This window comes from Anguilla rostrata, chromosome 4 (genome assembly GCF_018555375.3).
Source record: "Anguilla rostrata isolate EN2019 chromosome 4, ASM1855537v3, whole genome shotgun sequence".
Lineage (NCBI taxonomy): Eukaryota > Metazoa > Chordata > Actinopteri > Anguilliformes > Anguillidae > Anguilla > Anguilla rostrata.
In genome coordinates this window covers 65,584,090-65,605,703 of record NC_057936.1, presented here as the reverse complement: position 1 = coordinate 65,605,703, position 21,614 = coordinate 65,584,090, and the positions used below count along the sequence as shown (strand labels likewise).

At 52.9% G+C, this 21,614-nt stretch overlaps 1 protein-coding gene across 1 annotated transcript in view; it reads right to left on the bottom strand.

The window, feature by feature from the left end:
• Positions 1-5,601: 5,601 nt before the first annotated feature.
• Positions 5,602-21,614, bottom strand: part of zc3h3 (zinc finger CCCH-type containing 3) — a 49,711-nt gene continuing 33,698 nt past the window's right edge. The window contains exons 7-11 of the mRNA XM_064334170.1: positions 20,638-20,707; positions 17,632-17,763; positions 9,395-9,558; positions 8,971-9,119; positions 5,602-5,910 (exon numbers count right to left, since the gene is read on the bottom strand). Coding sequence (XP_064190240.1) covers positions 5,879-5,910; positions 8,971-9,119; positions 9,395-9,558; positions 17,632-17,763; positions 20,638-20,707 — 547 coding nt within the window. The 3' untranslated portion in view covers positions 5,602-5,878. The remainder of the gene's footprint in view (positions 5,911-8,970; positions 9,120-9,394; positions 9,559-17,631; positions 17,764-20,637; positions 20,708-21,614) is intronic.

The following is a 21,614-nucleotide window of genomic DNA, read 5'->3' as shown; positions in this document are numbered from 1 at the left end:
GGCGTTCGGTGACTGAAAGGAGAGGTGACCATTGCCGTTATTTACACAAAAATAACGGCGTTCAAGTTTAAATTAAATGAATTCAAACAATCCGATGAATGTCGAGTTCTCAAACGTGAAGAAAGGTAATCGACTGTACATGTGCACGGTGTTCATTGTGTACTGTAAAATGTAGACCTACTATAATAATGACTTAATATATTTTGCCCTAGGCCACTTTAAGTAATGACACCTGTTCTTAGGCATCAGAAAACTTAAGCTGGGTTTGAGCAGGATGTCCCGGGGTATGTTCGCGGTTGATTTCTTCACTAAAGGCCTACCCCGACAGTGGAGCGGTCAAACACGGGTTGTTCTTATTCGGGTTTTGCTATTAAAGCACATATAGAAAGCCAACATAAGTTATTGTTCTATGTTCCGATTTTTTTTTCTCTCCGTTGAAGAACAGATCCAAATTTTGCGGAAAGACAGTCTCTTCGGTAGGTCAATGCACGACTTAAAGCGGGTGAGGGCACCAGGACGAAGCTGCGGACGTCCTGTGTGAAGCAGTGAAAGAAGAAGATAGAAGATCCCTCTCAACTCAAATGTGCTGGCGAAGAGGGAAAAATAAGACGAAGGGCAGAATTCATATCAAAGAATTTCAAGTTTAAGGTGCGCAAAGTCATTATAACGGTTTAAAAAAAAAAAAAAAAATCCAAATAAGCGAGAGTGGGCTCTAAACTCCTGGCTAAGCAGTCTGCATTGAAACGCCACCTTTAAGAAGATCTGCCGTAGTCCGTCCATTGTGGTGGGTTGTGTGTGAGTGGCGAAGGGCTTGGGACATACATTTAGAAGTCAGGGTTTCCTTTGTGCCACTGCGCATTGGGAGTTAGCTGCTGGTGCACTTCTTCCTATTTAAGCAAAGTGGACATCAGCGCGCCTGAGCCGTGAAGCGGCTTGGCTAGCAAAGACGTACGGCAAGCACGCTGGGTTAACCCCCTCTGGACCTGCGTCTCGGGGGGGGGGGGGGGGGGGGGGGGGGGGGGTATCGCTCTTTAAGTCGGATAGAGCCTTATTTCAGGCGTTTGGTCGTCAAAACTAACCCCCCCCCCCCCCAAGTGGGGATGGGACTGCGCTCCCTACTCAATGTGCCATGCCTTCACAGGAGAGAGAAATACGAGTTTAAAAAAAGAATAAGAAATGAGCAAACATCTGAGTGATGATTGGCTGAATTTGATCAGAATCTGCAGTGGCTTGCAAGCAGTCAGTGGTCACCGGGAGTAACAGCCAGGGGGGGAACCAGGGATTTTGGCCCCCTTGAAAACATCTCATATTGGGCCCCACCACCCCGGGCCACCCGGTCCCTGTGCGATTTTTTGAGGGCCCCCACCTGTCTCCACCTGCAGCCACCTGTCTCCACCTGCGGCTACCTGTCTCCACCTGCGGCCACCTGTGTCCACCTGCAGCCACCTGTCTCCACCTGCAGCCACCTGTCTCCACCTGCGGCTACCTGTCTCCACCTGCGGCCACCTGTCCCCACCTGCAGCCACCAGTCTCCACCTGTGCCCCCCTCTGAAAGAACAGAAATATTTTCACTTGAAAAAAACCTAAAAAAAAAAAGAAAAACAAGATTAAGAAAACTGAATTGTAAATATTGTAGGTTTTCCTGAACTTTCTCACAGAGCAGATGGAAGGGACAAGGAGCTGAGGAAGGGCTACTAGCTCCTGGGGGGAAAAAATTGCTTCAGTTGACAGCACTACTGCCCCCTGGTGAATGGGAGGACTGCAGCAGGTCTGCACAGACAGATGCAGGGAAAAGCCTTCAGCACTGCACAGACTCCGCCTGCGACAGAATGAGAGATTCAGCGCTGGGGGAGAGAGAGAGAGAGAGAGAGAGAGAGAGGGAGGGGGAGAGAGAGAGAAAGAAAGAGAGAGAGAGAGGGAGGGAGAGAGAGAGAGGGAGGGAGAGAGAGAGGGAGAGGGAGATAGACTAATGAATTGGCCCTCTCAGAGAAACTGTGATTTTTATTGATGGGACACCCTCTTTGCTGAGCTATAATAAGTTTGTCTTTTTTTTTTTTACGTCGCTGAAATATACTGAGGGAGAGAAAAATTACTGTTGACCTTTTTTTGTTTCAGTGAGGTTCTCCAAGGAAGATGGGAAGGCTCTGCATTTTTTTTATTCCTTTTTTTAAACCCTCCTCTCATTTCCTCCCTCCCTCCCTACCTCTCCCTCCCTCACTCTCACTTTTAAAAAAGAATTGAAATATTGATCTTAATTAGACTCTGCAGAGCTCAGCAGGTCTGGCTGAGATTTAGACGTGCGTCCGTGTGCGCCTGTCTCCCGCTCTTTATGTCCTCTGCGTTTGGGGGGGGGGGCGTGGGCGTGGTAATCCTGATATCACCATCTTTTCACAAAAAAAAAAAAGCCACCCCAGATTACCCCCCCCCCCCCGCGAATCCCAGAAGGGTGCTGCGGCAGGGGTGCTTTTAAAAGCTGCATTAGTCAGAACGCGGGCACATTTGCAACACAATAGACTGCTGTCTGCGGTGAGACAGTACGGCAAAAACCGGATCAAGCATTTAAGGTGTGAGATCGCAAACGTGTGATTAGAATGATCTTGACTGAACATTCCAGCGCTGATGTCACAATCACTGCCGGTAATCAAAAGCAACGGAGTTCTAGAACACCGACTTAGAATTTACACTTCATAATGCCTACTCTTCAAAGGGTTACTGTCCTCCTTGAATGTTTGTGTGTTCAGGACCACACTCCGCTCTTCCTGTGCAGCCAACACTGCAGCTTATACCTTGGAATTCCTCTGATGCACAGACACCTGCTCCACACCGACACCTGCTCCACACTGATACCTGCTCCACACTGACACCTGCTCCACACGGACACCTGCTCCATGTAGACACCTGCTCCACACTGACACCTGCTCCACACTGACACCTGCTCCACACAGACACCTGCTGCACACAGACACCTGCTCCACACAGATACCTGCTGCAGACACCTGCTCCACACTAACACCTGCTGCACACAGATACCTGCTCCACACAGATACCTGCTCCACACAGACACCTGCTCCACACAGACACCTGCTCCACACTGACACCTGCTCCACACTAACACCTGCTGCACACAGACACCTGCTGCACACAGACACCTGCTCCACACAGACACCTGCTCCACACAGATACCTGCTGCACACAGACACCTGCTCCACACTAACACCTGCTGCACACAGACACCTGCTGCACACAGACACCTGCTCCACACCGACACCTGCTCCACACAGATACCTGCTCCACACTGACACCTGCTCCACACGGACACCTGCTCCACACTGATACCTGCTCCACACGGACACCTGCTCCACACAGATACCTGCTGCAGACACCTGCTCCACACACACTGTGCACACAGTCTGCTCCACACAGACACCTGCTCCACACAGACACCTGCTCCACACAGATACCTGCTGCACACAGATACCTGCTCCACACAGATACCTGCTGCACACAGATACCTGCTCCCCTTTCATCTCACTGCCTCAAGACCTGTGAGATAACAGGAGTAAACCGTTAGTTCTTTAAAAAAAAAAAATGTAAACACAGAGATGTAATTTGAAAAGGTGAGTTCTGAGATGTTCCGCCACTATCAGCAGTATCAACAGTTCGGCAGTGGGAGCTGTTTTGGTGGTGTGGGGGAGTTTGGCAGTGGAGCTGTTTTGGTGGTGTGGGGGAGTTTGGCAGTGGGAGCTGTTTTGGTGGTGTGGGGGAGTTTGGCAGTGGGAGCTGTTTTGGCGGTGTGGGGGAGTTTGGCAGTGGGAGCTGTTTTGGCTGTGTGGGGGAGTTTGGCAGTGGGAGCTGTTTTGGTGGTGTGGGGGAGTTTGGCAGTGGGAGCTGTTTTGGCGGTGTGGGGGAGTTTGGCAGTGGAGCTGTTGGTGTGTGGGGGAGTTTGGCAGTGGGAGCTGTTTTGGTGTGTGGGGGAGTTTGCAGTGGAGCTGTTGGGGGGTTTGGAGTGGGGAGTTTTGGTGGTGTGGGGAGTTTGCGGAGCTGTGTGGGGGAGTTTGGCAGTGGAGCTGTTTTGGTGGTGTGGGGGAGTTTGGCAGTGGGAGCTGTTTTGGCTGTGTGGGGGAGTTTGGCAGTGGAGCTGTTTTGGTGGTGTGGGGGAGTTTGGCAGTGGGAGCTGTTTTGGCTGTGTGGGGGAGTTTGGCAGTGGAGCTGTTTTGGCAGTGTGGTGAAGTTCGGCAGGTCAGCTCTGGGGTAATTCTGGCAGATCACAGATGTCCTGGGACAGCCCCAACAGCCCCAAGCCCCCCCCCCCCCCCCCCCCAGCTGCTCAGAGAAACAGGCTGCTCTTTCCCAGAATGCCTTAGCGTTACATTACATTACATTACAGGCATTAGGCAGCGACTTACACAACTTTTTACACAGCATTTATACAGCTGGATATACACTGAGGCAATGCAGGTTAAGTACCTTGCTCAAGGGTACGATGGCAGTGTCCCTACCCAGGAACTGAACCTGTCACCTTTAGGTTACAAGACCAGTTAGTTAAACACCGCCCCCCCCCACCCATAGAAAAGAGCAATACCACACTACATACACCAGAAAAAGTGTTCAGTAACCCCCCCCCCCCACCCCGCACTCACACACACATACAGTGACCAGAACCACACACATGCCCCCACACAAACAGAACCCTGATCTGCAGAAGGAGGTGGTTTCCTGTCAAGACTATGAGAAAAATCCTTCTAGCGCTTTCTAGTACAGCAGCACCCCGCCCACTTATACCTGGAACAAACTGCTGCACACACGAGTTTTACTGCAACCTATGTAACAAAAATAAATTTAAAAAAGTAGTATATACATCCGAAAGCAAAAATAGCTACTAACTTCCTCCGTCTAAGTGTTTTTCAGTGTGTATTCACATCTTGAAAATAAATAAATTTCAATGTTCTTGTCTTGTATTCCATTTCCTAAAATCACCCCCCCCCTCCCCTCCCCCCCCCCCCATGGCACATTTAGCAGTGGGTGACGTCATTCCAAAAATGTGCATGCTCGTATGTCACCCCTCTCCCGAGGGGGGGGGGCACATTTGTCTGCCCTGTCACCACCGTCTCACACGCCGCTGTGGTCTGATCCGCTGGAGGCGGGGCTTATCCAGCCGCTATCTTCGCCATCTTCGTCATCTCCATCAGCGCCAGCGGCTAGCTCGCGTTCCACAGACGCACACGACCCACCGCTTCACACAGCGACGACTACGCACAAAAGCTTTTTTAAAAAATGGAATTTATTCAAGAGCACATAAAACTTCACCAAGCCCTTCTGTACAAATACCGCTTCGAATGTGGGGGCGTGGGTGGGGTGGGGTGGAGTGGGGTGGGGAGGACGTGTGGTAATAGTGCATGCGGAAGCATTCAGAGCTAAAGTGCGTGTGTGTGTGTGTGTGTGTGTGTGTGTGTGTGTGTGTGTGTGTGAGTGTGAGTGTGAGTGTGTGTGTGTGTTGTGTGTGTGGATGTGTGTGTGTGTGTGTGTGTGGTTGTGTGTGTGCGTGAGTGTGTGTGTGGTGTGGTGTGTGTGGTGTGTTGGTTGTGTGGGTAGTGTGTGTGTGTGTGAGTGTGTGTGTGTGTGTGTATTGTGTGTGTGTGAGTGTGTGTGAGTGTGTGTGTGTGTGTGAGTGTGTGAGTGTGTGTGTGTGTGTGTGTGTGTGTGTGTGACAGGCGACTGCTGAAATGGACCTAGGTGTGGTTCTGATAGGACGTCATGTGAAACAGAACACAGAGGTGCAATCCGCTGCGTTGGCGGTTCCGGAGGCGTTCGGGCCGGACCCCCCACCCCCCGGCGCAGCAGGACGTCCCGCGGCTCCAGCGCTGCGGGGGGGGTGTTCTCAGAAGCGCGGCTTGATGAGGAGCTTCTTCTCTGAAACACAGAGCACAGAGAGCGGAGATTCCGCCTCTCAGCACCACAGTGACGACGATGACGGCGGCGGCGACGACACCGGGCAAAGATCCCCCACGCCGAGGACAAGATACTCAGCTCCCGCGTGCCGGCTGCCCCCCCGCCCCCCCCCGCGCCCCCCCCCCCCCCCAGCCTCTCAGCTGCAGGTTTCTGTGTGGCTGCAGTCGCTCACGGCATGAATCTTTCATAAGGTGCATCGGATTAGAGTGCTTCTGAGCACGTGCGTGAGGAGCGCACGCAGCTGGCAGGCACATGTTGGTCGAGCGCGTGCACACAGCGCAGCTGCTGCGCGTGTCGTGGAGACAATTAAAGCCCTCCGCGGTCAGGAGGCCCACTGTGACAAGGCGCTCGTTAATACACGCGGCACGGAGAGAACGCACAACACATCGGAACGGAGTATTCACACTGATGTGAACACTCTGCGTTCCACGCCAAAACCACACACTTAGCACATTCCACATTGATCCAGCCATGCACGTGCTCTTCCAGTTCCCGCTGAATCAGCTCTTAAGGAAAAAACGTCTTCATCTAACCGCTGAAGAACAAACAGACAACACGCACACAAACGTGATCACTTAGAAACGATCCCTTAAGTGGACACAGTCTTCCACCCGCATGTGCTGAAGCAGCCGCGTGCGCTAACCCTAACCCTAACCCCCCCCGTAATTGCAGCCGCGTGCGCGTCCTGGCGCCCCCCCCCCCCCCCCACCGCTTGCGCGTCCTGGCACCCCCCCCCCCCCCCCCCGCCGCGTGCGCGTCCTGGCGCATCGCCGCGAACCCTCCGGCGACTCACAAACAGGCGTGACAGCTGTTACGCATGTCGCCACGACAACTGCACCTGCCCATAACCACATCCACCACATGAGCTAATAATACTAATAATAATAATAATGATGAACAGTAAGAAAAACAGCAATAAAAGCAACAACAACAACAACAGCAACAGCAACGAAAACAGGTGCATAAAACCAACAACACTTTGGAACAGAGCTGGTTTTATGACATGAGTTCGGCAGAAGGGAGGGACTGGAGGGGTTGGGTTGAGCTCTTCAGTAAAGAGGGCGGGATTAATCCCGTTAGGGACGGGGTAGCACAGAATTTTTCATGATTTTTAAAACTGATTTTTACCCGCTACGCGCCTCAGCACTTGGCGGTCCTGTTCTGTGAGCTGGTGTGGTCTACTGCATCGCGGCTGAGCTGTTGTTGCTCCTATACGTTTCCACTTCACAGTAACAGCACAGACAGTTGACCGAGAAAGCTCTAGCAGGGCAGACATTTGACAAATTTGACAAAATCTGATGCACCTGTAAGGAAAGGGTGTGGCTGAAATTTCCAAAACCACTAATTAGAAGGGGTGTCCACATACTTTTGGAAATGTATTGTATATGTATATATATATACACACACACACACACACGCGCACACCTATGCACAGACACAGAAATGCACACGCACATACACACTCTCTTCTCCTCCTCCATGATGAGATGGAGGAGGAGAGGAGAGGAAGGGTTAAGGTGGGTAATGAGCCAGCGGAAAGTGGGACTGGGCTGTGCCAGTTTATCGAGTTGCATGTCACGGTGGGGTGGGGAGGGGGGGGGGTGTTTGGAACGCCATCCCTCACGGGGGGGGGTGAGGGGGTTGGAGGGGGGGGCAGGTGCTCTAATCTCCTATCCGTCACACTGTCAACGGACAGCCCAGCTGTGCCCCTCCTTCACAGTAATCCTAAATATTACCGTCCTCCCTAATGATTATTACCAGCGTCACTCACACTCACAGGCACCCCCCCGGCCCCCGCTACAAAAAACAAACACAGCCACAAACAGCAAAACAAGCAGCGGGTGCTCCATCACAGCTGCCAGTACAGCCGTAACGCTGCCAACAGGAGCCATTACAGCCGTACCGCTGCCAACAGGAGCCATTACAGCCGTAACGCTGGCAACAGGAGCCATTACAGCCGTACCGCTGCCAACAGGAGCCATTACAGCCGTAACGCTGCCAACAGGAGCCATTACAGCCGTACCGCTGCCAACAGGAGCCATTACAGCCGTATCGCTACCAACAGGAGCCATTACAGCCGTAACGCTACCAACAGGAGCCATTACAGCCGTACCGCTGCCAACAGGAGCCATTACAGCCATACCGCTGCCAACAGGAGCCATTACCACCGTAACGCTGCCAACAGGAGCCATTACAGCCGTACTGCTGCCAACAGGAGCCATTACAGCCGTACCGCTGCCAACAGGAGCCATTACAGCCGTAACGCTACCAACAGGAGCCATTACAGCCGTACGCTACCAACAGGAGCCATTACAGCTGTACCGCTGCCAACAGGAGCCATTACAGCCGTACCGCTGCCAACAGGAGCCATTACAGCCGTACCGCTGCCAACAGGAGCCATTACAGCCGTAACGCTGCCAACAGGAGCCATTACAGCCGTACCGCTGCCAACAGGAGCCATTACAGCCGTAACGCTGCCAACAGGAGCCATTACAGCCGTACCGCTGCCAACAGGAGCCATTACAGCCGTATCGCTACCAACAGGAGCCATTACAGCCGTAACGCTACCAACAGGAGCCATTACAGCCGTACCGCTGCCAACAGGAGCCATTACAGCCATACCGCTGCCAACAGGAGCCATTACCACCGTAACGCTGCCAACAGGAGCCATTACAGCCGTACCGCTGCCAACAGGAGCCATTACAGCCGTACCGCTGCCAACAGGAGCCATTACAGCCGTAACGCTACCAACAGGAGCCATTACAGCCGTAACGCTACCAACAGGAGCCATTACAGCCGTACCGCTGCCAACAGGAGCCATTACAGCCGTACCGCTGCCAACAGGAGCCATTACAGCCGTACCGCTGCCAACAGGAGCCATTACAGCCGTAACGCTGGCAACAGGAGCCATTACAGCAATAAAAATAACGTCCCTCCCCCTCGTTACCAACTGGAGCCGCTTTTCACAGAGGAAGCAGGGAGGACGGAGGTCTAAATGACCCGTGACGCCATGCAGCTGACCTGTGACCTCTGACCCCGGAGCAGTGGGCGTGTCCGCCTCCTCCTCTTCCTCGGCCGGTTCCGGGGAGCTGGGCAGGGAGATGAAGGACGGCAGCTTCTCGGGGCCCGAGGAGGCCGGCTCTTCAGCCGCAGGCTCCGCCCCCTCCAGCCTGGGGAGGCGTTTCAGAGAAAGAGACATGAAAACGCATCGATCGCGCCCAGCGGCGTCAACGCAAAAACACGCCGCACCTCGCCAGTAACTGGTTCATGCATGAATAGATCAACCAATCAAAAATGGTTGCAGAAGAGGGAACGCTGAAGCAAAAGGAGCTTCGCAGTGAAGCCAGCGTCTCGGCTGACGCCGTGCGAAGTCCTGGTGTGTGGTCGGGCCGTTCAGGGTGGGGCCGGGGGTGGGGTCAGGGGCGGGGTTTAGGCGGGCCCTCACCTGGGCGGGGCCCCCTCGGTGCGGGCGCGTTTGGGCGGGGCCGGCGGCTGGCTGGATTTGGCGCGTTTGAGTCGCTGGCGGTGCTGCAGTTTACACTTGGAGCCGCGGGGGCAGGACCCCGTACTGGAGAAATCTGGACACAGCAGGGTGTGCTTCTGCTTACACTGCACAGGAAACAGGAAACAGGAAACAGGAAACAGAGTCAGCAATCACACACACTCTGCTTACACTGCACAGGAAACAGGAAACAGAGTCAGCAATCACACACACTCTGCTTACACTGCACAGGAAACAGGAAACAGAGTCAGCAATCACACACACTCTGCTTACACTGCACAGGAAACAGGAAACAGGAAACAGAGTCAGCAATCACACACACTCTGCTTACACTGCACAGGAAACAGGAAACAGGAAACAGAGTCAGCAATCACACACACTCTGCTTACACTGCACAGGAAACAGGAAACAGGAAACAGAGTCAGCAATCACACACACTCTGCTTACACTGCACAGGAAACAGGAAACAGGAAACAGAGTCAGCAATCACATACACTCTGCTTACACTGCACAGGAAACAGGAAACAGAGTCAGCAATCACACACACTCTGCTTACACTGCACAGGAAACAGGAAACAGAGTCAGCAATCACACACACTCTGCTTACACTGCACAGGAAACAGGAAACAGGAAACAGAGTCAGCAGTCACACACACTCAGCTTACACTGCACAGGAAACAGGAAACAGGAAACAGAGTCAGCAATCACACACACTCCGCTTACACAGCACAGGAAACAGTCAGCAATCACACACACACACACTGTTACACACACACACACCTCACACACACACACACACACACTGACTACACAGCACAGGAAACAGTGTCAGCAATCACACACACACACACACACTGACTGCACAGCACAGGAAACAGTGTCAGCAATCACACACACACAACTCACACACGCACGCACGCACGCACGCACATCTGCACTGACGCATACACTGATGTCTGCGTAATTGGGGTGTTCCAGTGAGTGCGCACATCTACATATCCATGTCCACTGTCCCGTGTGTGTGTGTGTGCGAGAGAGCGAGAGTGAAAGGAGAGAGTGTAAGAGAGCCAGAGAGACCGGTCTGTACACATCACTCGAATGCATTCGGTGGTCTTCGAAACCTAAAGCGAGCTCTGCAGTGTTTCCTTGACAGCAGACTTGATATTCTGCGATACTTAACCATAGCAATATTTACAGCTGAAAAAAAGAAGAGAATATCAGCAAGGATCGGTTTGTAGCTTTCAAAGTGTTTTACGGTGATGCAACGCATATCCTCCTGCATTCAAGTTGAACTGCGATCGGCAGACATAATATAAAGATCAAATATGATTATAATTTTTTTTTTTTTATGTTCAACTGTCAGATTAACTGGGAGTAACGGAACTCTACGTCATTCATTTGTGACGCAATAAATAATAATAATCAAGAAGAAGGTTTAAAAAAACTGCTCCTGTGCACATTCACGGCAAAAAACCAGTTAAGGGTGTTCAACACATTTCCGATACTTGCTCCAAGGGGTTTTATATTAAAACCCGTTTTCGCAAACCCCTGATAGCGCAGATCTGACGGTTTTTAAAGACACTGAAAGGGTTTTTCCAAAGCGGGGTTTCAATGCTGATGTGTGTGCAGCCTAAGAGAGAGCGAGAGCGAGAGAGAGAAAGAGAAAGTGTGTTATATCTGTGTGAATTAGTGACTTCATTCTTCAGGAGACTCAATCCTTCCCACCTGTCATCTAATTATACCCACTATGGGGCGGGGGCAGGTGGGGGGGAGGTGGGGTGAGGGGGGGGTGGGGTAGGGCAGGGGTCCTGAAATAGAGAGGGGGGAAGGAGTGGGGGGGAAGGGGTGTATCATGTTCCAGGGAACAGCACAGCCACCCCCCCCCCCCAATCGTGCAACACCCCGTCCCGCAGCGGAGAACACCAGGGGCTCCCATCAGCCAGTGCGGCCGCGGGGGGCCACGTCAGGAGAGCACATCAATCTATCCGCAGAGCCCCTCGGCTTCCGTCCGCTTCAGCTCCAGGAGCCGCCTCCCGCGCTCCCATTCGCCAGGGCTCCTTCCAGCTGCGTAACCACGGCTACGGGCCACGCCCCCCCCCCATGCTGGGAGGCACAAGCTGCAGCTTTCCGATCGTCATTTTTTAAATTAATTTTTTTTTTTTTCCTCCAACGCCTGTCCGACCAATCGCGGCCGTGCGCTGCCTGCACAGGCGGAAACAGTGCGTTGATTGACAGGTGACGGCACAAACGTTCATCAGTGAGCCGCATCGCGAGCATCAGGATCACTGACGCCCCACAGGACACGGACACAGACTGCAGCGCTGTGTGACAGCGGTCAGGATCACTGACGCCCCGGTGAGCACGGGCACAGACTGCAGCGCTGTGTGATAGGGGTCAGGATCACTGACGCCCCACAGGACACGGGCACAGACTGCAGCGCTGTGTGGTAAGGGTCAGCCACAAGAGCATTAGTGAGGTTTGGGCGCTGGTGTTGGGCGATAAGAAGTGGCTCACAGTCGGCATTCCAGTGCATCCCAAAGGAGCTTGGATGGGGTAGAGGTCCGGGCTCTGTGCAGGCCAGTCAAGCTCTTCCACACCAAACTCAGCAAACCATTCCTTTATGGACCTCACTTTGTGCACGAGGGCATTGTAATGTTGAGACAGGAAAGGGCCTTCCCCAAACTGTTACCACAAAGTTTGACGCGCACAATTCTCTAGAATTGAATTGTATGCTGTGGCATTAAGATTTCCCTACACAGGAACTAGGGGGCCTCGCCCAAACCATGAAAAGCAGCCCCAGACCATGATTCCTCCTCCACCACCCTTGGCACTCTGTGTTTGGGCAGGTAGAGTTCTCTCGGCATTCGCCAGACCCGGATTCGTCCGAGTGCCAGACGGCGAAGCGTGATTCATCGCTCCGGAGAACGAGTTTCCACCGCTCCAGAGTCCAGTGGCGCTGTGCTTTACACCGCTGCTCCAGAGTCCAGTGGCGCTGTGCTTTACACCGCTGCTCCAGAGTCCAGTGGCACTGTGCTTTACACCACTGCTCCAGAGTCCAGTGGCGCTGTGCTTTACACCACTGCTCCAGAGTCCAGTGGCGCTGTGCTTTACACCGCTGCTCCAGAGTCCAGTGGCGCTGTGCTTTACACCGCTGCTCCAGAGTCCAGTGGCACTGTGCTTTACACCACTGCTCCAGAGTCCAGTGGCGCTGTGCTTTACACCACTGCTCCAGAGTCCAGTGGCGCTGTGCTTTACACCGCTGCTCCAGAGTCCAGCGCCGCTGTGCTTTACACCACTGCTCCAGAGTCCAGCGGCACTGTGCTTTACACCACTGCTCCAGAGTCCAGTGGCGCTGTGCTTTACACCGCTGCTCCAGAGTCCAGTGGCGCTGTGCTTTACACCACTGCTCCAGAGTCCAGTGGCGCTGTGCTTTACACCACTGCTCCAGAGTCCAGTGGCGCTGTGCTTTACACCACTGCTCCAGAGTCCAGTGGCGCTGTGCTTTACACCACTGCTCCAGAGTCCAGTGGCACTGTGCTTTACACCACTGCTCCAGAGTCCAGTGGCGCTGTGCTTTACACCACTGCTCCAGAGTCCAGTGGCGCTGTGCTTTACACCACTGCTCCAGAGTCCAGTGGCACTGTGCTTTACACCACTGCTCCAGAGTCCAGTGGCGCTGTGCTTTACACCACCGCTCCAGAGTCCAGTGGCGCTGTGCTTTACACCGCTGCTCCAGAGTCCAGTGGCGCTGTGCTTTACACCACTGCTCCAGAGTCCAGTGGCACTGTGCTTTACACCACTGCTCCAGAGTCCAGCGGCACTGTGCTTTACACCACTGCTCCAGAGTCCAGTGGCGCTGTGCTTTACACCACTGCTCCAGAGTCCAGTGGCACTGTGCTTTACACCACTGCTCCAGAGTCCAGTGGCACTGTGCTTTACACCACTGCTCCAGAGTCCAGTGGCACTGTGCTTTACACCACTGCTCCAGAGTCCAGTGGCGCTGTGCTTTACACCACTGCTCCAGAGTCCAGTGGCGCTGTGCTTTACACCGCTGCTCCAGAGTCCAGTGGCGCTGTGCTTTACACCGCTGCTCCAGAGTCCAGTGGCGCTGTGCTTTACATCACTGCTCCAGAGTCCAGCGGCGCTGTGCTTTACACCACTCCAGCCGATGCTTGGCATTGCGTGTGGTGATCTTAGGTTTGATCTCGGCAATGGAATCCCATTTCGCGAGGCTTCCGACAAACGGTTCTGGTGCCGACGTTGCTTCCGGAGGCCGTCTGGAACACGGTAGCGAGTGTTGCAACTGAGGGCAGATGATTTCCACGCGCTACGCGCCTCAGCACTCTGTGGTCCCGTTCTGCGAGCTCGTGTGGCCTACCGCGTCATGGCTGAGCTGCTGTTGCACTTATACATTTCCACTTCACAGTCACAGCACTTACAGCTGACTGGGGCAGCTCTAGCAGGGCAGACATTTGACAGACTGGCTTGTTAGAAAGGTGGCATCCTATGACAGTGCCACGCTGAAAGTCACTGAGCTCTTCAGTACGACCCATTTTACTGCCAATGTTTGTCAATGGATATTGCCTGGCTGTATGCTTGATTTCATGCACCTGTTAGCAATGGGTGTGGCTGAGGTAGCCAAACTCAATAATTAGAAAGGGCGTCCACATACTTTTGGCCATGTAGTGTACCTTCCGCAAATGCAGTATGCTGCAGTACACATAAATAAACAATATTATTCAGATCAGAAATAATACTGCAATTCCTCAAAATATATGAGCAAAAATACAAATAATTGCCACTTTTTAATACACATTTGAAGTGCACTGCGAGGAAATATATTCACCAGCATCATTTCTAAAAATAAAATAAAAATCCAAATTTTACAACATATTGCAGGATGTTTCATTTCTGTAAGGGATTCTCAGGACAGCATTAAATATCACACAAGGGAGGGGGGAATCTCCCACAATGCAATGCAGGAGCAGTGGGGCCCTCAGCAATTGCCCCATAGGGTACACACACACTCACAAACACACACACACATATTAACACACACACACACACTCACGCATACCCATATAAACACACATACACACAAACACACCCATGCACACACCCACTCACCCACCCAAATACACACCAACACACAAACACACCCATCATACCACACACACACATACACACACGCGCACACACACCCACACACATCAAACCACACACACCCACACACATCAAACCCCACACACACACACACACACACACACACACTCAAACTCACACGCACACACACACACGCACACACGCGCACAAAGGGAGCGGATGAAACGTCTTCATACGAGACCAAGTTAACAATTTTCCACTTGATTTGAGGAGCGGTGGGAACTCCCTGGGGCCTATTAGGGCCGCGCGTCTGGGCCAGCGAGAGTCAGCAGTTTGCACATCACCCGGAGAGGAGCGGGAGTTAACCCCTAAGCGCCCGCCTCCCCGCGCCTCCCGCGCCTCCCGCGCCTCCCCGGGCCCGAGCCGCTCCATCAGCACTTTCCCCCCGATATATAATTACAGGCTGCTATCCATCACAGCGCCACCGCGGCTTCACTGCCACCGCGACGGAGAAAGAAAAAAAAAAAACGGAAAAAACGAGACTAAGCACTTTCGCTAATAGAATAAATATTAATATCTCTTGTTTTATACAGGCTCATTTTCCACCGGAATATTTAAATATTCCCTGACAGAGAGGAGAGAATGCAACTTAGGAAAACAAAGGCACTGGGTGGGTGGGTGAGAGAGAGAGAGAGACAGGGAAGGAGAGGGGGAGAGAGAGAGAGAGAGAAGAGGAGAGTGAGAGAGATAAAGAGAAAGGAGAAATGATACAGAGAGAAAGAGGGAAAATGAAAGAGAAGGAAATACATAATAATTCTATAAGAAAATGTGTTTAGAAATGACAGGAACGGGTAAGACAGGCTGAACTCATCAAACACTGGCATGGAGGAAAGGAAAGCTCATCTCTTACACACGCACCGTTTGAATACATACCGCCCTGTGTTTTTAACGCTGTGGGAATCGGCCGTACAATTCCGCCTTCGGCCTCACGGAAAACGGGAATTCCATTCCCTCTAAAAACAGAATCTTCACTTTGCCAGGGCCCGGTTCAGTCAGTGCAGCTCCAGCAAAGCCTGGTTTCGCTTGTCGACCTTGATCTGTGGGTCACAGCGGATCCAGGATTGGCTTGAGCAGAACTGCCAGAACTGGGCCCCGGCAAAGTGAAGATTCTGTTTTTAAAGGAAATGGAATTCCCGTTTTCTCCATAAAGCAAAGCGTAAATCACACTTCCGGATCTGAATAGAGGCAAGGCAACCACATTCTACAGCCAGCTCATTATTATAATAATCATTACACTCAGCAGCATTCATCCCACGGCTCCCAAGCGCACACACACACACACAAACACACACATACACACACACACTCACACACACACACACACACACTCACACATACACACACACACACACACAACACACTCAAATACACACACACACACAACATAAACAACACACCCTAACATAACAACTACACAATCACATACACGTAAACAACACCTATAACACAATACACACAGTACACAACAGCATAACCATCACGACAACAACTCACAGCGGCCATACTTACAAATCAGACATGACGCACAATAACGTACACACACACACCACAACACCAACGACATACACACACACAACAAACACACAACACACACACAACACACCACACACCACACGCCCACGACAACACACACACACACACACACACACACACATACGAACACACACACCTGTATATACAAAGGAAGAAGCATTAAACAGAAACCTTAAATATACAATAAATATAGGTGAACAGGGCTGATATCCAGAGTAAAGACATGGCTCCTGAAATAACAAGCTGGGGGCCTTATTTAAAGTGCTGGAGGCGCTGAGCGTTTAAGGCCCCTAAAGCCTGAGAGATAAGGCCTGAAACACAGCGCCGGCGGCAAAATCACCCGACTCATTAAACACGGCCCGGTCTTGAGCTGTCCCCGGGACTCCGCCGTGAATCAGAACAGGGCGAACCGCAGAGAGAGAGAGAGAGGGGGGGGGGCGCTCGCTGAGAATCCGCCGGTCTCCATCACCGCCCCGGCACGTAGGCGCCGATCGCCTGTCACATTGCTTCATTGCCAGCGGTTACCGTTTCCATGGGCGACATGAGCACAAGGACGCATAATGCAGAGAGCTGGCCATTTAGTCCATCTGAGGTTTCCTGGCCATTTAGTCCATCTGAGGCTTCCTGGCCATTTAGTCCATCTGAGGTTTCCTGGCCATTTAGTCCATCTGAGGCTTCCTGGCCATTTAGTCCATCTGAGGCTTCCTGGCCATTTAGTCCATCTGAGGCTTCCTGGCCATTTAGTCCATCTGAGGCTTCCTGGCCATTTAGTCCATCTGAGGCTTCCTGGCCATTTAGTCCATCTGAGGCTTCCTGGCCATTAGTCCATCTGAGGCTTCCTGGCCATTTAGTCCATCTGAGGCTTCCTGGCCATTTAGTCCATCTGAGGCTTGCTGGCCATTTAGTCCATCTGAGGCTTCCTGGCCATTTAGTCCATCTGAGGTTTCCTGGCCATTTAGTCCATCTGAGGCTTCCTGGCCATTTAGTCCATCTGAGGTTTCCTGGCCATTTAGTCCATCTGAGGCTTCCTGGCCATTTAGTCCATCTGAGGCTTCCTGGCCATTTAGTCCATCTGAGGCTTCCTGGCCATTTAGTCCATCTGAGGCTTCCTGGCCATTTAGTCCATCTGAGGCTTCCTGGCCATTTAGTCCATCTGAGGCTTCCTGGCCATTTAGTCCATCTGAGGCTTCCTGGCCATTTAGTCCATCTGAGGCTTCCTGGCCATTTAGTCCATCTGAGGCTTGCTGGCCATTTAGTCCATCTGAGGCTTCCTGGCCATTTAGTCCATCTGAGGCTCGCTATTCACCCATAGTCTGGAGCGCGGGGGGGTGGGGGGGGTGGCAATCTTTTCCCAAAAAGTTGTGGGCGCAGGTTTTTGTTCTAGCCCAGCACTGATACCCCTGACTCTACTGAAGGGGCTGACTGAAGACCACGAGGTCGTAGAGCCGGGATGAAACAAAAACCTGTGTGGGACGTTTTCGTACCTTCTCGCCCCTGGGGCAGTAGCCGCGGAGGAAGTCCTGGCAGACGGCAGCGGAGCGGGACACGTAGACGTGGCTGTAGGGGCAGCTGCTGCTGCTGCAGATCCCCCTCAGGAAGTAGGAGCACACCGGCATCTGACGGGGGGGGGACACAGAGGGGGGGGGGACACAGACGGGCGGGGCACATAGGGGGGACACAGGCGGGCAGAGGGTGGGCACATAGGGGAGGGACACAGACGGGACGGGGGGCACAGAGGGGGGAGGGGACACAGACGGGCGGGGCACATAGGTGGTGAGACACAGGGGGGCGGGGCAGAGAGGGGGTGGGACACAGAGGATTAGTATTCAGCACACAATTCGCAGTTTGCAGGTTCAAATCCAGCAGCACCCGGCCCATTGTTAGACATGTGGAAGTTGTCCGTTCAGCATATTTACACTGAATGGCACAAGTGTCAGTCAAACGCTGCAGAATTCCAGCAGCACATACAGCTTAAATATTACCTCAGACGTTCATGCAAATGGCCCCCGAGCTGTGCAACCAATTAATCAATTAAGCAAATTTAACTGATGATTCGATGGGGGATGGCATAACTGGGGGGGGCTGGGTGGTGACAGGTGGGGGCGGAGCAGAGCCCATGATACACCCCCATAATCCAGCTGAAAACAGCGAGAATGTCTACCTGTAATTGGGAGTTCCTGAGGGGGAGGCGTGGGGGAGACGGGAGAGAGAGAGGGGGAGAGAGAGAGAGCAGGAAGAAGGAAAAGAGTGAGCGATAGAGAGGTGGGTGGGGGGGGGGGGGGGGCTGGGGTACGTCCTGACCCTTGTAGGGGGCTGTTTTATTTGGTTGCACATTACACCTATAATTACACCTATCACCAAATCTGTATTTAAATCCTGTTAATTGCGGTAGAATTCTTTTTTAAATACAGGAGCGCAATTAAGGGCACCTCACCAAATATCCCCCTACCCCCAAACCCCCCTACCCCCCAGCCCTACCCCCACCTGCACCACCTGCTCCAAGTATAAATAAGGGCAGGATCACAGAACATGGGGGGGGAATCTGACCCCCTGAAGTGGAGTACCGTGTCGTAGAGGATCGTATCGTTGCTGCCTAATTATCTGTTACAGAAATATTTACCCAGGCACTCGCTTCAACAGATAGGGTGATGTGTTTATGTGCCTGGAGCGCGGGGGCCCGCCAGAGCCAGAGGCGAGGGCGGGGTCTGGTTTCCAGTTGGGGGGTTTGAGGGGGGTGGGGGGGGGGGGGCACTAATCAGTCCTCTGCAGCGGCCCTGCAGGCTGCCAGCCCAAACTCACATGCCAGGCTTAAACTGGGGCCATGGAGGAAGGGGGGGGGCAGGCCAGCTGGCATCAGCTCAGCAAGCGCAGGGACGGGGACGGAGAGGGGGGGGGCGGGGGGGGCAAAACCTGTGCCGAACCGCCAAACACAAGAGCCAAATTGACAAATTTCCATCCTTCATTGTTTCTTCTTCCTTCACTTGTGTCTATTTCCTAATTTTAATTTCACACAATAACACGCTTTAATTCTGCTGAGCTGCTGTAAGAGCTCTGCGTTAGAGAGCAAGAGCGCCGCAGCCAGAGCGTTCTCTGAGGGCCGTGGCCAAAGGCAGAAATCTAAGAGGGATCCGGGCCGGGGTCCAGTGCAGGGATGTGGATTTGGGCAGGCAGAAGGTTGTGTTACCCCCCCACCCCATGCCCTTACATGCACATACGCTCAGCCGCGCCAGGGTACTGTCCCACATACAGCCCCCACCCCCTGAGCACTGCCAGAAGGCTGTCGGGATGTCAAGGTCGCCAGGAATGTGCAACCCGACCCCCGCCCCCCCGCCCCCCCCCCAGCCGAAACGTAGGCCCAGCGTCACACGCAGAGTCCTAAAGCTGACTCCCACGTCAGCTCACATACTGAGCGAATATAATCAGCCTCTTCAGAAAGCCATAAGTGGAGAAACAGCAAGCACACACACACTGACACACAGACACACACTGACACTGACACACACACACACAGACACACACACACACGTGCACACACTCATACACACACACACTGACACACAGGCACACACAGACACACACACAGACACACAGACACACACAGACACACACACAGACACACAGACACACACTGACACACAGACACACACACTATGACAACCATTAACACACAAACACCAACTGCTACACAGACACACACTGACAAACAAACCACACACCACACACAGCACAACAGACACTACAGAGACCGACGCACTGAACCAGACCACAGACACACACGACATTGACCACACCACACCACACTGCTACAGACACACACAGACCACACCAGCACACAGGACTCCACACACAGCACACTGACACTCCCAGACACCATGACAATGCAACACACCACGACCGACACCCCACACGTGCACCACACCATACACAACACACTGACCACAGCCACATACACGACACACACACAGACACCAGAAACCATAGACACACAGACACACACACATACAGACACACAGACACACACACACACACGACACACACACACACACACACACACACACACACACACACACACACACACAGACACACAGACACACACTGACACACAGACACACACTGACACACAGACACACAGACACACACTGACATACAGACACACACACACACACTGACATACAGACACACACAGACACACAGACACACACACACACACTGACACACAGACACACACGCACGTGCACACACTCATACACACACACACAACACACACACACTGACACACAGACACACACACACGCACACACAGACACACATGACACACAGACACACACACACACAGACACACACTGACACACAGACACACAGACACACACACACACACATCACACACACACACACACACACACACACACACACACACAGACACACAACACAACCACACACACACACACACACACACACAGACACACAGACACACAGACACACACTCTCACCTTCTCCTTGGACAGCTTGTGTGAGAAAGGGCAGGAGCCGTCCGTCTGCTTGCAGGTGCCTCTGAGGAACCTGGAGAATCAGGAGTCACAGTCCAGCCAGATGTAGGTACGGGTGTATGTACAGGTGAGGGTGTATGTGAAGGTGTAGGTGCAGGTGAGGGTGTATGTGAAGGTGTAGGTGCAGGTGAGGGTGTATGTGCAGGTGTAGGTGCAGGTGAGGGTGTATGTGAAGGTGTAGGTGCAGGTGAGGGTGTATGTGCAGGTGTAGGTGCAGGTGAGGGTGTATGTACAGGTGAGGGTGTATGTGAGGGTGTAGGTACAGGTATGGGTGTATGTGAAGGTGTAGGTGCAGGTGATGGTGTATGTGAAGGTGTAGGTACAGGTATGGGTGTATGTGAAGGTGTAGGTGCAGGTGAGGGTGTATGTCAGGTGAGGTAGTGGGGTGTAGGTCAGGAGGTGTAGTGAAGGTGAGGTGCAGGTGAGGTGTATGTGAAGGTGTAGGTAAGGTAGGTGTCAGTGAAGGTGTAGGTGCAGGGTAGGGTATGTGAGGTGTAGGTGCAGGTGGAGGGTGTAGGCAGGTGTAGGTGCAGGTGAGGGGTGTAGGAGGTGTAGGTGCAGGTGAGGGTGTAGTGACAGGTGTAGGTGAGTGAGGGTGTGAGTGCAGGTGTTATGGTTAGCAGGTGAGGTAATGTGCAGGTGTATGGTGAGTGCAGGTGTAGTGTAAAGGTTAGTATAGGTGTTGAGGTAAGTGTGGCAGGTGTAGTGAAGGTGTAGGTGCAGGTGAGGGTGTATGTGCAGGTGTAGTGTGACAGGTGAGTGGTGTATGTGAGGTGTAGGTGAGGTGAGGGTGTATGTGCAGGTGTAGGTGCAGGTGAGGGTATGTAGTGCAGGTGTAGGTAAGGTGAGGAGGTGTGTATGGTAGGCAGGTGAGTGTAGATGCAGGTGTAGTGGTGTAGTGAGTGTAAGGTGTATGAGTG